The 14,112-nt window shown below is 42.1% G+C and overlaps 2 protein-coding genes across 3 annotated transcripts in view; one reads left to right on the top strand and one right to left on the bottom strand.

The window, feature by feature from the left end:
- Nucleotides 1-2,240: 2,240 nt before the first annotated feature.
- LOC109470261 (DNA repair protein XRCC3-like) lies at nt 2,241-7,795 on the top strand. 2 transcript variants are annotated; one of them, XM_019769130.1, is made up of 7 exons: nt 2,243-2,539; nt 2,907-3,047; nt 3,166-3,378; nt 3,631-3,782; nt 3,942-4,154; nt 4,460-4,506; nt 4,838-7,795. In XM_019769130.1, exons 1-7 carry the CDS (start codon nt 2,482-2,484, stop codon nt 5,043-5,045), a joined length of 1,032 nt encoding a protein of 343 aa, XP_019624689.1. In that variant the 5' UTR covers nt 2,243-2,481; the 3' UTR covers nt 5,046-7,795. The 2 variants fall into 2 exon arrangements, with proteins under 2 accessions (XP_019624690.1, XP_019624689.1); XM_019769131.1 differs by lacking the exon at nt 4,460-4,506 and having other exon boundaries at nt 2,241-2,539; nt 4,838-5,039.
- LOC109470245 (serine/threonine-protein kinase MARK1-like) overlaps nt 6,733-14,112 on the bottom strand; it is a 32,922-nt gene continuing 25,542 nt past the window's right edge. Inside the window, 6 exon segments of the mRNA XM_019769107.1 lie at nt 6,733-8,490; nt 9,049-9,297; nt 10,103-10,225; nt 11,002-11,114; nt 12,800-12,990; nt 13,798-13,839. Of these exon segments, the coding sequence (XP_019624666.1) occupies nt 8,160-8,490; nt 9,049-9,297; nt 10,103-10,225; nt 11,002-11,114; nt 12,800-12,990; nt 13,798-13,839 (1,049 nt within the window). The 3' untranslated portion in view covers nt 6,733-8,159.

Raw genomic sequence — 14,112 nt, 5'->3', positions numbered from 1 at the left:
AAATGTCTCCTAACTATCTGTGTCCCAACCCACCTCTGTATACATCCTGATATAGCCTGAAGTGAACCCCATCACAACACATGTCCAGTCTGGGCCTCCTGTAGAGCTCCTGCAATAAGCAATACATATTCTTAGTGGAATAATAGAAAATATGAGTCCTCCTCCCCCTTACACATGGAAGATTTGTGAAGTAGCAATACACGTTTAACTATGCATGAAATTGGGGATCAAACCACTCTAAATATCTAACCCTTGCATTCCACCAAATTTAAATGTGTAAATCAGATAATATCCAATAATATAATAATTTGAGTATTGATAGTAACAATCTGTAACATAGACCAAGGAGCTGAACCTCCTTGCATACACCCACTCTACTTAGGCAAGTATCTTCCTTTTCTGAATTCACTTGTTTGATTTGTATCATGAGAAAATTGTTAAAAAATGAGTGAGTAATTTTCTCCACCTACCTTTTCAATGATGCAAGTGGAATGCACATGATACTGGTGACACACTCCCTTGAAAAGAAAAACAGGATGGTAAGTTTTTGTCTTTAGGTTCTAGTCCCTTGCAATCAAAAACCTAGTATTTAAAAGGGACCATTACTCTTATTGTGAGTTGTATGTCTTTTACATCCAATAGACAATAGCTACTAGATATTGCAGCATGCATATTTGCAGCATGCCAATTTACATAACAAGTTGGCCATTGTTTAATCATTCATACTAATTATTTGTAACATACCCTTCCTCCAGATTGACAGGTCCTTTCCAACTCATCTGGTACTTCAGTTTGTCAGAATCCCATTTATCTGTAGAAAAAATGCATCTTTTACTCAATTCTTCTTAAATTCATTGTTTGAAAATTTAACTAGCCTGTTAATGCATTTAAGTAGTAAATACATTTTGGCTCCCAAGCTTGGTCCATCACATATGTATGATGCCTATTTCTTGTACATGACGTTTAATAAATAAACTGATTATACAAATAACTGAACAATTCCTTTTTGGAACAAAACATGATCAGTCATTAATAACTACAAGTACTCTGCTGCAAGACCTTCCCCGCAGCATGGGAATAGCCATACATACGTGACAAGAACACAGCCCTATCTTCAAATGCCAGGGCCAGAAGGTCATTGGTGGGAGACAGAGAGATGCAACAATCTTCCAGCCACGAGTTGGCCTCCTCTTCCTTCTTCCTCTTCTGCTGCTGAGTCTCCTCAGTAAACTGAGAAGGAAGATAAACAGTTAAATGTATATCGGTATAACTGACACGTTGGCAGAATGTACTGCGCCTGTGCAAAACCCTGATTTTTCGTGGTTTTCATTAGATATTTGGTCAACGTTGCATCAGAATTTTTCTTGTTAAAGAGGACATATTTCCCGATATAACATTTGGAAACTACAAACGGGATGTTAACCTTATATGCAAAAGTATGACCTTATATGAGATGTTCTATTGAGGTGCTGTTATACATAGAATACAATTCCGTATCGACCCAGGTACCAGCCTGACCGCGCGTCGACTGCACACAGTAAGTTCTGCCGACATGCTGGTATGACTGTATTTCTTGCATTTGAAAAAGGGGCACTAAGATGGTTGAAATCAATGGCCAAACTTCATTGTGGGCGTGGATAGTCAAATCAAGGAACATAAACCACCTTGGTCAGATGCACTTACTTCCTCTCCCCAACCCCAGTCCTCTTCCTCCCAACCATCGTCTGCTGTAGAATGCAGATGAATGAGAGAATATGACTTTTGTTGACAATTAATTCATGATCGATCTCAAAATCTAAATGAATTTCGATGACAAAACATTATGATCATCATGGAAAATAAAGCTATTCTCAAATACATTGGTTCCTCAAAATGATCACTATAAACACGATTGAATGATCAAGAAAGGAAAGATCGATGCTTCTCACTTCACCACCCCCCACCCCCTTCCGTTTCTACCAACCTGGACTTTTCGTCACCGGTTCTTCAAGCAAGTTTGGAAACAAGAATTTTCGGACAGTAGATACATTTTGGATGTTTGCTTCTATGCTCAAGGTGCACGACATGGTTCAGTTTGCAAAGAGTACAAATTTATAGGGAAAATCCAAGGGAAAAAACACCACTTCTCTCAGCTGTCGTCTGCCATGTTGGAAAATGACGTCATTAATGGTCACCACAGAACAATTTTGAGATCTAGAAAATATGGTAAAATCACAAAATAACGTATCATTCCAAATAGAACAGAACTACAAAGAGTTCAAGAATTTAAGTTTATATTGAGAATGGTACACATCGATGAATCATTTTTGGTGAAATGCATTTGTTAGGTCTACAAAATTACGCCCATTCACTTTCTCATGTCATCAATGCAGAGGGAAATTCAAAATGGCGCCGAGGCGAGCTGCTGAGGCGCGAAGGAGGTCACATTTATATGAATAGACGCCCTCCTGGCTGTCAACTGAAGCTGCAAGCCCATGAGGGATGGGAGATGTCCAGGACTTGGTACTGCACCCAAGAATACTGACCGCTGCCAGGAAAGGTAAGTTGGAGATAAGCATGTTACGTATGTGTTTTTTTTTCTTGTAACGTTACTTGTAGCCTTAAAAATATATAGCTCCCGAATCCTATATCCTCAATAGGCTCCTTGATAGGACCAGGCTAGTCTCTTAGCTGTAAATTTAGCCTCCTTAGGCTATGTAGTGCCATGTAGAGTAGAGTACTTAGTATAATTTTCTTTCACTTGGTTAAGTTGGTACATTATTGTATACCTCCTTGAGTCTTGACTTCACCAACTCCTTCACCAACTTGAAGGAGGTGTTTTTGACTAGAGTTTTAAGGTGAGCTTGAAAATCATTTATCTACTAGTATTTATTCATTCATGAATGTCACATGACTGGTCTCTCCAGCCAAGCTGCACAGGTATGAGGAAGTGTTGAGGTTCTCCCCAGCTGACCTGGAGCGTCTGACTCACCTGTCGGCCAGGGACGTGGGACACCTGGTGAGGGAGGTGTCTGAAGCTGTCCGACACAGGATCCATGCTGCTACAGGTAAGACAAAGGAGTACAGGACACACACTTACTAGTAGTACATGTAGCAGACTACAGACTATTGGGAGTCTAAAATACACAGCAGTAGTTATACCAACTATCCTCTGTCCAACCCCAGCATTACAGTTGTTGCTAGGTGACTGCCCAGCAGAGCTGAAGGTGAAGTTCCTGAGCCTGGGCTGTCCTGTTCTGGATGAGTTCCTGCGAGGTGGTGTCCCCTGCCAGGGTCTGGTGGAGATCTCAGGAGAGAGCAGTGCAGGGAAGACCCAGTTTGGGCTGCAGCTGTGTCTGACTGTACAACTGCCAGAGAAATGGGGAGGACTCAATGCAGGTTGGTAAAGATTGTTTGGGCAGTGTAACAGTAAGTAGCCTGGGTTCCTTCAAACAGTAATACCATAGAATATGATTGATTATGACAATTTGCCACATTATTGCAGGAATTTTACAGTCTGTATGAAAATTCCTACCAGGTGTACCACCAAAACTTCATTCTTTTATTACTTCATTCTATTTAGATATATATACACTTGTTGTGATTTGGTCTGTAAGTTAATATTTCAATTGTGTCTGTTTGATGTTCAAGGTGCAGTGTACATCTGTACAGAGGATGCCTTCCCCAGCAAGAGGCTTGCCCAGATGGCTCAACAGTTCCCTACAAGAGCCCTCGCCCCTGCAGAAGTCACCAAGAAAATCAGATTCTCTGACCAGATATTTGTTGAACACACAGCAGACAAGGTGTCACAGCTCTAAGATTATTTGAAACAAATACAAAACTTTTGAATGTGAGCAGGGTCTATCAAAATGGTTCCAGATTTTAACCATTACATTTCAGCATGCTGCATCTTACACAGTGCATGTTTTTTGTAATATACCCAGTCTTTCTCTGTTGAACAGGACCAGCTGTCCAAATGTATCCAGTCCAGACTCCCACTCCTACTGGAGAGGGGAGTTGTAAAGCTGATTGTGATAGATTCCATCACAGCACTGTTTCGTGGTGAGTATGAGAGTCGGGAGACAGCCCGGAGGGCGAAGGACCTTCAGTCCCTGGGCACGCAGCTGAGGAAAGTCAGCCAGAAGTACAATGTGCCGGTGGTGTGCATCAACCAGGTGAGTAGGCTGCTGGGGAGGGAGCCTGGCTTATGTTTCTCTGTGAAAGGAAAAACTTTTTGGTAGGTTGAATGCACTAGACTAAAACGAATTTGGCCTAGTATGGATTTTGCCACAGTATGTGTTAGAATACCCATAATGTATATGACTGAAACCCACTTTGGCAAGGACATCTGAAGATAGTAATATCAACTTTGTAGATTCATACTTAAATAGTGGCTAAAGTGAACTACTGGTAAATATAATGTACAACTACAAGTATATCCTGTATACCTGAAACTTATAGTGTCCCCTCTACTCTGAAGGTGTCGGCAGTTGTTGGTAAGAGAAGAGGAAATGGCAACATCTCAAGGTTGTTTGTACATTCTGTATATTCTAATGTTACATATTTCTAGATGCATGTACTTTAAGTTTCCACTTTGATAATCATAAGAATGTCTGATACATTAGTCATTAGCATGTGGAAGTCAATCCATTGATTTCCACTTTGATAAGAGATTCATTCACTTTTGTCTAGCTCTCACTGTAGGATGTGCAGCCATTTTTCAGTCAGGTTTTATGGCCACTTTTCAAGCCAATTTATGCCTATTGAAACTGACCACAGGAACAAAAACTTTACTTGGTGATTTAATTGTGAATTGAAATACATAAATAAACCCAAGTATTATAACTGTTCTTGTCAGTTCTCAGAAAGTGATCCCAGCCCTGGGACTAGTGTGGTCCAGCCTGGTGACCACACGGCTGATGGTGTCCAGGACGGAACATGTCGTGCAGTGTGCTGACGGCAGCCCTGCCGTGGTGCGGAGCCTGGAGGTCATGTTTTCCCCTTATCTCCCCAATACTCCATCATACTACATAGTGGATGCACAGGGGGTCAAAGGGTTACGATGACAGGGAAACATCACAGACCTTGTGTTCTGCGGCCATCTCCCAAGAGTTTATCGTACAAATGTACAATCTGGTAGATGTACAGGGGCATCAAAGAGTTAAAAATCGTGTCTGTCAATATTTTATATGGAACTTGTATATACATGTATTGTGAACATGTGTATGTATATGACTGTACCTAATGATTTTGTAAAAGTCAGCAAACAAGCTGAATTTCTGCAGTTCAACCCACACGTGACAGGTGGCAATTTTGAAATATGAAAATACAATGTACACTGCCTTTAGTAAGAAAGTGTTGTATTCAAGGGCATTTAGAAATAAATGTGGTAAGCTCCATTAAATGTTGATAAATACTCATGATTATCTGGTATTTGTACACTAAAGAAATATATACAGAAAGTACAGCCAGTAATGAAGCTGTACTACCTTTAACCAGTGACTTGCTGGCAGTATTTGCAGTGTGGATTACAGTGACTTGCAGCCAGTATTTGCAGTGAGGAGTCTGAGACAGAATGCTGTCAGAGTTTTTGTGGAGTTGACCATTGGAATGGGCTAGAGTTACAATAGGAATGAATACAGTACTGATGAGTATATTTGGTTTGATTTCACTTACATTTAAAGCATCCATGGTGATAGAAACTACTAGATAAAATTTTGGTTGAAGTGTCTTCAGAAAGTGGTATTATGCATTTGACCTCTGCAGGAAGTGGCCTTCATGTCTAATAAAGGCACAAAGGTCATTTAACTCTCGTGTCTTTCAACTATATTTGTAATGTGGTAGATCTGATGTTAGACCATCCTATATAGTATAAATGGTCACCATCAATGTCACGGTCACTAGAAGTAATGGAGGCCAGCACTTGACACAAGCAAGCACTTGCAGATGTTGCAGTATACTGAACATACTTCTCTGAAGATGCTATGGCCTTACTTCATGCTGATGTACAGCAGTTAATAAATCCAGCCAGGGTAAACACCAAATCCAGGACTGGTATGAGTGACAGCATTCCAAGAACTCTGTGGTGATACCAACCATGTCCTGTTCCCATGGCAACAGCACAAGTCCTGGTCACCTGACCTCTTGTGGACAGGTGCAGGCAGGTTGTTCACACCATGGTCTTGGGGTGGGTATTCTGTGTCAGTACTGGTAGGGTTAACACCCGCCAAATTTTGAATTAGGCCACACTGATCTAATTTTAGGGATGACATCCGCACGCGCATTTCTTTTTACCTGTTCTCAAAAAAAAAAAATCACCTCCGACAAGGCTCTGGTTTGGGTGCTGTCCTTCATAGCTAGGGAGCTGGCGGCAACTACAGAGAATGGTACCAAGGCTCCGTGAAACTCAAGAACTCGGTACAGCGCAGACTCAGTAAAGCCACAACATAACAGGCCAGCATGTAAAAGTCACTATGTACTACCACAATACCAGCTTTGTATTCCTTTGGTTTTGCAGTTTTTTTTCTGGCCAAATTTTTCTCATTCACCCATGCACACTAGTTTGGGGGGCTTCAGAGGATGTCATCCATAAAAATAAGTCAGTATGGCCTTAGCATGGAAATGCTTCACCCTAGAAGTGATGCAAATTGGAAGCCCTACAGACAGAAGGTGTGACTGATCTAATGGTGACATTCCTAGCATTTATGTTGCAAACAAACGAATGATTGCAGTCAAACACACCAACACCATTCCTCAGGTCCACTTGGTCAAAGGGAACCCTTTATTTGAGTCAGAAAATTGGATTACCAGAAAACCAAAAATGAAATGGTCTGTACATGTACAGTAGGTAAGGGAGAGGGGTGCACGTGCCAGTTATAACTACCTGGATTGCAGTGTGCATGGCTTAACGCCGCCTTTCAGAATTCTAGGGTTCCGACATTCTGAGCGATGCAACACAGGCTGCTAACATCGGAATATGTACATTTACACAATTCAAGACTGGTCTATGACACTTGTTTTACAAATATACATTATTATTGCCCATAAATAGATTTTGTACATAAATCGAGTCCAATTCTTGCAGTTTGAAATAGGCAACATGTTTTGTATACTGAATTCCAAAAATCCAACTACAGCTAAATAGAATTAAAAACAGTACAAACACAAGGTTCTAAGGCCATGTAAAGAATCTGAAGGCAATAAAAATGCATGGCTCCAGCATTGTGGCTAGCAAAAAAACAACGGGAACCACATCTACATCGTAATCAAAGCCTGGCATATACTCCCTACGAGGTTGTTAGTAACTACAGAGCGTGCTGACAGTTAGAACAGGAGAAGTAATGACGCCGGTTCCTTCCTAGTTGCACTGCCCTTCTGCAGGGCTCCCAGATATCTCATATATACATGCAGGCGATGGCGACCTTACAAGCATACCTTACAGCATGTGTGGATGGGAGCGAGAATCATCCTACTTTTGGCAAGTAGAGAAGAGGGCATGTTGCACGGATATGGTACAGCTTGCACGCATGCCAAATGGGAAACAACCCCGACATTTGTGCTTGTTATACTAACGTCTATTGCAGACATTGTCAGATATGCAGATCCTCTGACACATCAGTTCTTATGTGGCTTATAGAAAATGTACAGATTTTTTACCAATTTACAATCTGGTATGTTGGAACTAAGATTCCTATGGTCTTAATCTGTAGCTTCTCACGACCAACAGTTTATCTTAGCCTAACACTCTAACAATCAACAGTGGGACTGCCTTCTACTTGGCATGATTTGTTACTGCCCTGATTTACGGAGGTCAAAACTATGTTTTTTCTATTAAATATTTTCCTACATGCTCTGAAAATTACACTTAAAACACCAATTTTCATGACTACGACCTCCAGCGCCTGTTCCTCTAGCATTGTACACTGGGTCGCATCACAGCAATTATCCTATCTCTTCTCTTCCCACCTTGTTTTTTTAACCCTTTTCCTCCACCTGTTACATGCACTAAACAGTTTTCTTCCCTAGCTGACCTTAACGTCTCCCTTCTGGCAGCTTTGTTTGGTACAGGTCACAACAAGGAGACATGATGGTGTGTGCGTCAGCATCCTTTCCCTGCCGCACACAGGGCAACACTGAAGTCGGAAGCGTCTACACAGTAAAGGTCAACACTAGCAACGTCATTACAACTTCAGTTCATTTGCTATTTTAGAAGCAATGTTCTTGAAGCCGATGGAGGTTCCAGAGATGCGCTTGAAGCGCACACCGTTGAGCGAGAGCCGTGGAAGCTTGCAGACCTCCATCTCCCACTGCACCAGGTTGTCGTCCCTTGCGTCCCCGTAGACACAGAACAGGAGGTACTTCTCCCGCTGCTCATAATCCACTTGGTTGGCGTCCAAGACCTTGCGAATTTCCTTCATCATCTCGTTGGGATCCATAGAACTTGTGGTCTTCATGCTCCACGTGAAGCGCAGTGACCGCGGCTTGTCTTTGTCTGTCTCTTCAGCAACCGACCTTTCACGGAAAGAAGGACTGATTTCGTCAGTGAGCTACATTCTTAGCATGCGGACCGACATGATGGCAAATGCAAGTGTGAGGGTGTGTCTGTCTAATAATATGGAGTGTTAAACAAATACATGCACAAGGAGTTCCATAGTTAACTTATTTAAGTGCAAATACTCATGCTCAATTTCTTTTCTTCTGAAGATTTAAGGTGAATCAGAAATGCAAGAGAAACTGAAGTCTTGGTATAAGAATGCATGCAAAAAGTGATACATATCAATTTGAAGGTTGTAATTGTTTCATCCTTGAAACAACGTTACTTTTTGTAGACCGACAGAGAATAGAGGAGACTCAAACACATGCAATCTACTGAACATTGGGTAATTTGGATGGATTTCTTTCTCTTCAAATTTTTTCATGTCTTTTCGAACTTAATTACTTCTTCTCAGGCACAAGCTCATAATAAGCAACATGTTTACAACACTATGGCACAACATGGAATGCAGGTGAGGTGACATGAGTGAAGGCAGGAGTCCGTCGTCAGAACCCAACAAGGATCATTACACTTACTTTCTGCTAAACTTGGAGGACAGCTTACTGAAGAAGGACGTGGAACTTCTACGAGAACCGGTTACGCTATTTGTGTCCATGGGACCGCCAGGAGAGGCCGGCGGGCCATTGTATGTGGCGTGGCGGCGCTCTCGTATGCTGGTCCCACCGTGGAACGTGCTGCGGTTGACGGTGCCGCGGGGAAAGCGTGTTTGTGACGACGGGATGGTGGGAGAAGGTAGCTGATGAGGCCTTTTCCCCGGAGCCGTGCTGGTGGATGGGCAGAAGTAGTAGGTCAGTAAGGGAATTAGTGATGCTGAGCTCTCTTTCACAACATGGACTGGAACAACACACACAGAAAACTGACTGCCAGGGAACTCTTCAAGGGACTGGAAAAGAAAGCAGTCATTTTGCTACAAATTGGACCAAATTTGTGGATATAAATTTCAGCATTTGAGCTTTTTTACATGGAATTCTGTCTGGAATTGTGAGGCTAGGAAAGTGCACTGCTCTTTACGGCATCAGTTCAACAAAATTTTGGCAACACAGAACATCTGGGCTGAAAACATCTGCAATGCAAAAAGAAAAAATTCTGGGCCACATTTCAAAGACTATACAATTTGTTTGACTCTTTGAACTCTCCTAAAATGGGGAAAATTCACTAACACATCATTTCTGCAAACCAGAATAATTTTTGTAGGTAGGGGAGCTGAAAAAAATAAGGTGAGGTCATGAAATTTTCTTTCAGGTCTGGCACTGGAAGACATCCTGAAAAGGGCAGGAAAATTGCAAAAGATGGTCATACAGAGCGGCAGATGTTAGATCGTTACTTGGAGTGCTACTGTGAGGGGTGTTTCAACATAAAAGTGCGCACTATGTGGCAGTTAGCAACCAACTTAAGACCTTGTACAAGACTGGAACATGGTAGCATCACACACTGCGTTTCACACAAGCTCTTGTGCATGTCAGCGCGGGATGATATGCTTGCGTTTGTTTGTTTGTTCGTTTGGCACTTTGTTAACGAAGCATAACTCAGCTGCTTGTTTCGAGCAAAACTGGTTAAGTCCGGCCTCACCTAGGCCTCAGTCCGGCCAGTGCGTCGTCGATGGGCGGTAGCCCCATAGCCGCAGGATGGCCTGACGTCGAGGCAGACTTCTGATGCCCCCGTGGTTTAGCCGGCTGAGGCACACTACTTATACTGTACGTCAGTCAGTCCACACACAAAATGCAGCAGCGAGGTGAACCAAGGCAAGCAGGAGGAAAGATGGAGAGCAAGAGACATGGTCAGCATGTCAGAACCACTTAAATGAGAAGACCCAGCGGGAAACAAAAACTACAAAGTGACAAAACTCTACAGTTAAAATGCTACCATCCCTTGGATGCTGGATCGAAAAAGGGAAGCTATTTTCATCTATGTCCACTCAAACTTGATTTCATGGATGACATCCACTCATCCCTGCTGTTTTGGGCCAGTTTCCCCCAAAAGGACATCTCCTTAACTTGAGATATATGACAATGCTTACACACAAATTTGGAGCTGCTATATGTGCCCTTTGTAAACCAATTTCAAAATGAGACAATTTGTTGGCATCATACTGACAAAGCTTGAGGACATGTTGTAAAATGAGCTTTGCAAAACAAGGGTTTAATCCATTTCTTTTTCCGCTTGAATTCTCAAGATGGCATTCTTAAAATCAAGTTTCTGTGGTCTAATCTTTAGTTACAGAGGAAATACTGAAGTATAGAACATCTGCAGAGACTGAATACATTCCTGATGTTTTTGAGCATCCAAGGGATCTTAATGATGGGAAAACAATGCAAAAACTGTGGTTGAAACAAGGGTGTCCAACTAGTGTTAGGAGAGTTAAGGACAGAGGAAGTTAGTACTAAAGAAAAGGGTTGACCAGACAACCTCTTCTATACTGAGACAGGACAGCTGTCATGTTTGTTTGTTTGTGTGTAGTGTAGCCGTACCTTTCTTTGTTTGGAGTTCCAGAGCCCGCTCTGTCGCCAGCGTTAATCCCACCTCTCTCTCCGTACACGTATGTGTTCCTCCTAGTCATGCTGGGTGGCAACACACTGTTGGGCTGTGAATGGAATCAATCAACCATCAGCAACAAGGTAGATAACATAGGAAGAAGTTAGTAACTGGACCAAGGATGTTTCTACCTTGTGAATTATACATCAAATGCCTATATGTGAAATATACATCAGATACATCAAGTGGGCTGGTCACTCAAATGAATGGAAAGACAAATATCTGTAAAATTGAAGAAATGGTCATGGAATATATTACAGTCAGCTTGACACCACGACAGTGAGGGTGATCAACTATGCTTTAGCAACAATAAATCTTGGCATAATCCAGGATTGCAAACTAGATGTATTTGATACATAGAAAATGACTTTCCAGATTTTGAGTGACCAGTTTGTATTAAATAAAACACTGAGAAAAAAACCATAAAACTTGAAAAACAATCAGGAATAACAAAAAAAGGAAGACCAACACCCAAAATCATTGCCATAGATACAAAACTGACGTTTCTGACTCTCTCAGAGTCCCTACTGGACAGCTTGTCTGTCAACTCTGCAGGTAACTTCCATCCCAACACCTTCCTCACAGCCTTCCAGGGGGATACAGGGGGGATAGCAGGGGAACACAGGTGGGAGGGGGTATAAAGGTGAAACATATTATCAAGTGACTGTTAAACTGAAAACATAGCCTGACATCCAGCCTTTTCCAGCTTTGGTTTACTTCCTAATGGTCACTACCCTGCCAACAAGGTAGCAACCAATTGGCAGCAGACATAAGCTGAAAACAGGTGGATACCTGGCTACAGGAAAAACAAGAACAGAAAGGCAATCAAAAAGACAGGGATGACAGACAAAACAACCTCAGTTTCTCCACCTCTGATAACCCACGACACAGAGAGAGTTAAGAGACACATTGTGAGTTCTGTAATTGTGTAAATTTTAAGGGGGGTTTCAAAGTCAACAACATTTAAAGTTTATATCGCAAGCGCTTCATCCAGACAGTTCTTCTTGCCCTTCATTTCGCAGGGGCTGTCCTACTTCCGGCTGGCAAATTGCTGGTTGCATGGTTTTGGTTCCTGAAGCATTGTTACAAGATGCCGGACTAACCATGCACATGCATAATCCATAGTCATATGCATGGTTAGTGGTCAAATTGTCTTGATCCATCATAGCAACATCTGACAGGATTACGCGAAGGTGTACCCAGAAGTGGGGCAAACCGGAAGATCGGAAGGTAGAATTTCCAACAAAATCTGTCATTATAGGATGATAATACAGATCTTTTCCAAATTACCACCACATCATTGCAGGCTCTCCCACACTGTTACTGTGGAGACCAGGTCAGTAACCTTAGTATACATGTACTGTCTTGGTTTTCTTCAGTACAGGTCAGTAACTGCTGCATATTGTCTATTGGTTTCCTTCCTTGCAGCATAACTTACATGTACAGCCGGGGCTGCCCAACTAACTAGTTAAAGGCTATCACAATGGGTTAGCCCTAGTGATGACATTTTTTCATTTGAAAAATGAACTTTTTTTCCTAATATCCCCTGTACTTCTATTATTAACCAATGTGCTAAAAGTTCAAAATTCATTGTTTATTAACCTTTGCTCCTGTTGTGCCATTTCACATTTCTCAGATTTCCTTACTTTAATTCTCCTGAAGTATTTTACCAGGTACGTAACAAAGTGGAGAGGTACTGTAACCGTGAGGATCCAGACTGTTACGATGGCTTACCTTAGGCGTGGCAGACTTTTTCCTGTTGGTGGGGTTACTCCCCGGCGTGGAGATGGACCTGTTGGTGACACTGGGCGACTCCTTCCCGCCGACCGCTCCGCTGCTAGACTTCTTGTTCATCGGAGACGCGTTCTCCTTCACGTCATTCTCCACGTTGTGCCGCTTGCTGTACGACGACGTTGAGTTTGCAGCTGCGCGGGAAAAATTAGATCAAGTTGAAGAACGTCTAGTGCAAACCATAAATACATTGAAATAAATATTTGTTAGAATGCTGACTAATAATAATCCTATGCAACACATAATCCCACCTGCAACAAGCTTAGAATTAAACTTACAAACAATGCTAGTTACATTGAGGGTTGCAGGGTAATAAAATTCAGTGATGAACAACTGATTCTACTGCATATTTGTACTGATTGCCTACAGCTATATAAAACATTGTACACTATACAAATGAAATACATGTATTGCTAATTGACAAAACATGCTAAGCAGCTTTACACAGCTACTTTGAAGGGTTACAACAGGCACCGTGGAAGGATGTAACAGGGGACATAATACAACAATGATCAGGGCAGGTGGAGGTGGGAGGGGTGTGTGACAACACTGACGTACATTATGAAATTATGCAGAGACAAGGATATTATAACATATGGGTGTTAGACCAAACCCCCTAGACATTTGTTCTGACTGGTTATTGTATTGTAGTCTGATTAGTTGACTGAAATGGTTGTTATGACACTGCAAATGACTGACAGGACAGCAACAGGTCCATGAAATGTGATCTCTCCCTACCACATTACATCCTGGCACCATGCCTACAGTTGTCACACAAAAGGTCACCTCAGCAAAAGGTATACACCACCCCATATTAGGTCACACTACAACCAAACAGGTTATTGTAAACAAAACATTGCATATAGTTTTCTCAACTAGTTCATAAGATATACCTGAACACTGTCAATCTTAGTCAAACCTAAACCTAGCGTATGACGTACATTTTGAGGTTGGTATTTTCGTCTGTTCCCGCCCACTTGACTCTGGAAGACAGGATGAGGAGGATTAGCGACACAAACAAGAAAGAAAAACCACTTCCTACATCACCTTTCACCCCTGGACGGCACCCAAAGGAGCTGCCGTGGAGATTATTATTACTTGATATGTGGAATGTAATTTGGTGCCCCTTCTGGGGACTGATCAGTGATACGTGGGAATTGTCAGTCACATCACGTCTCTGCATAATTCATCATTCTTTGGGAAAGTGGGAGGCACACGAGTCAGCACCAGGAAGTGCTGAACGGGAAATGGATCAA

This window comes from Branchiostoma belcheri, unplaced genomic scaffold (genome assembly GCF_001625305.1).
Source record: "Branchiostoma belcheri isolate BF01 breed outbred unplaced genomic scaffold, Haploidv18h27 scaffold22, whole genome shotgun sequence".
NCBI lineage: Eukaryota > Metazoa > Chordata > Leptocardii > Amphioxiformes > Branchiostomatidae > Branchiostoma > Branchiostoma belcheri.
The sequence above is the reverse complement of the archived record's forward strand: the minus strand, read 5'-3'. Positions and strand labels throughout refer to the sequence as shown.

What these genes read in the sequence shown, in the direction of transcription:
- LOC109470261 (XM_019769130.1), top strand. Translation starts at nt 2,482, where the DNA reads ATGGGAGATGTCCAGGACTTGGTACTGCACCCAAGAATACTGACCGCT. An exon ending in ACTGACCGCTGCCAGGAAAG is followed by an intron (nt 2,540 to 2,906) that starts GTAAGTTGGAGA and finishes TGGTCTCTCCAG; the next exon opens with CCAAGCTGCACAGGTATGAG. An exon ending in TTGAACACACAGCAGACAAG is followed by an intron (nt 3,783 to 3,941) that starts GTGTCACAGCTC and finishes TCTGTTGAACAG; the next exon opens with GACCAGCTGTCCAAATGTAT.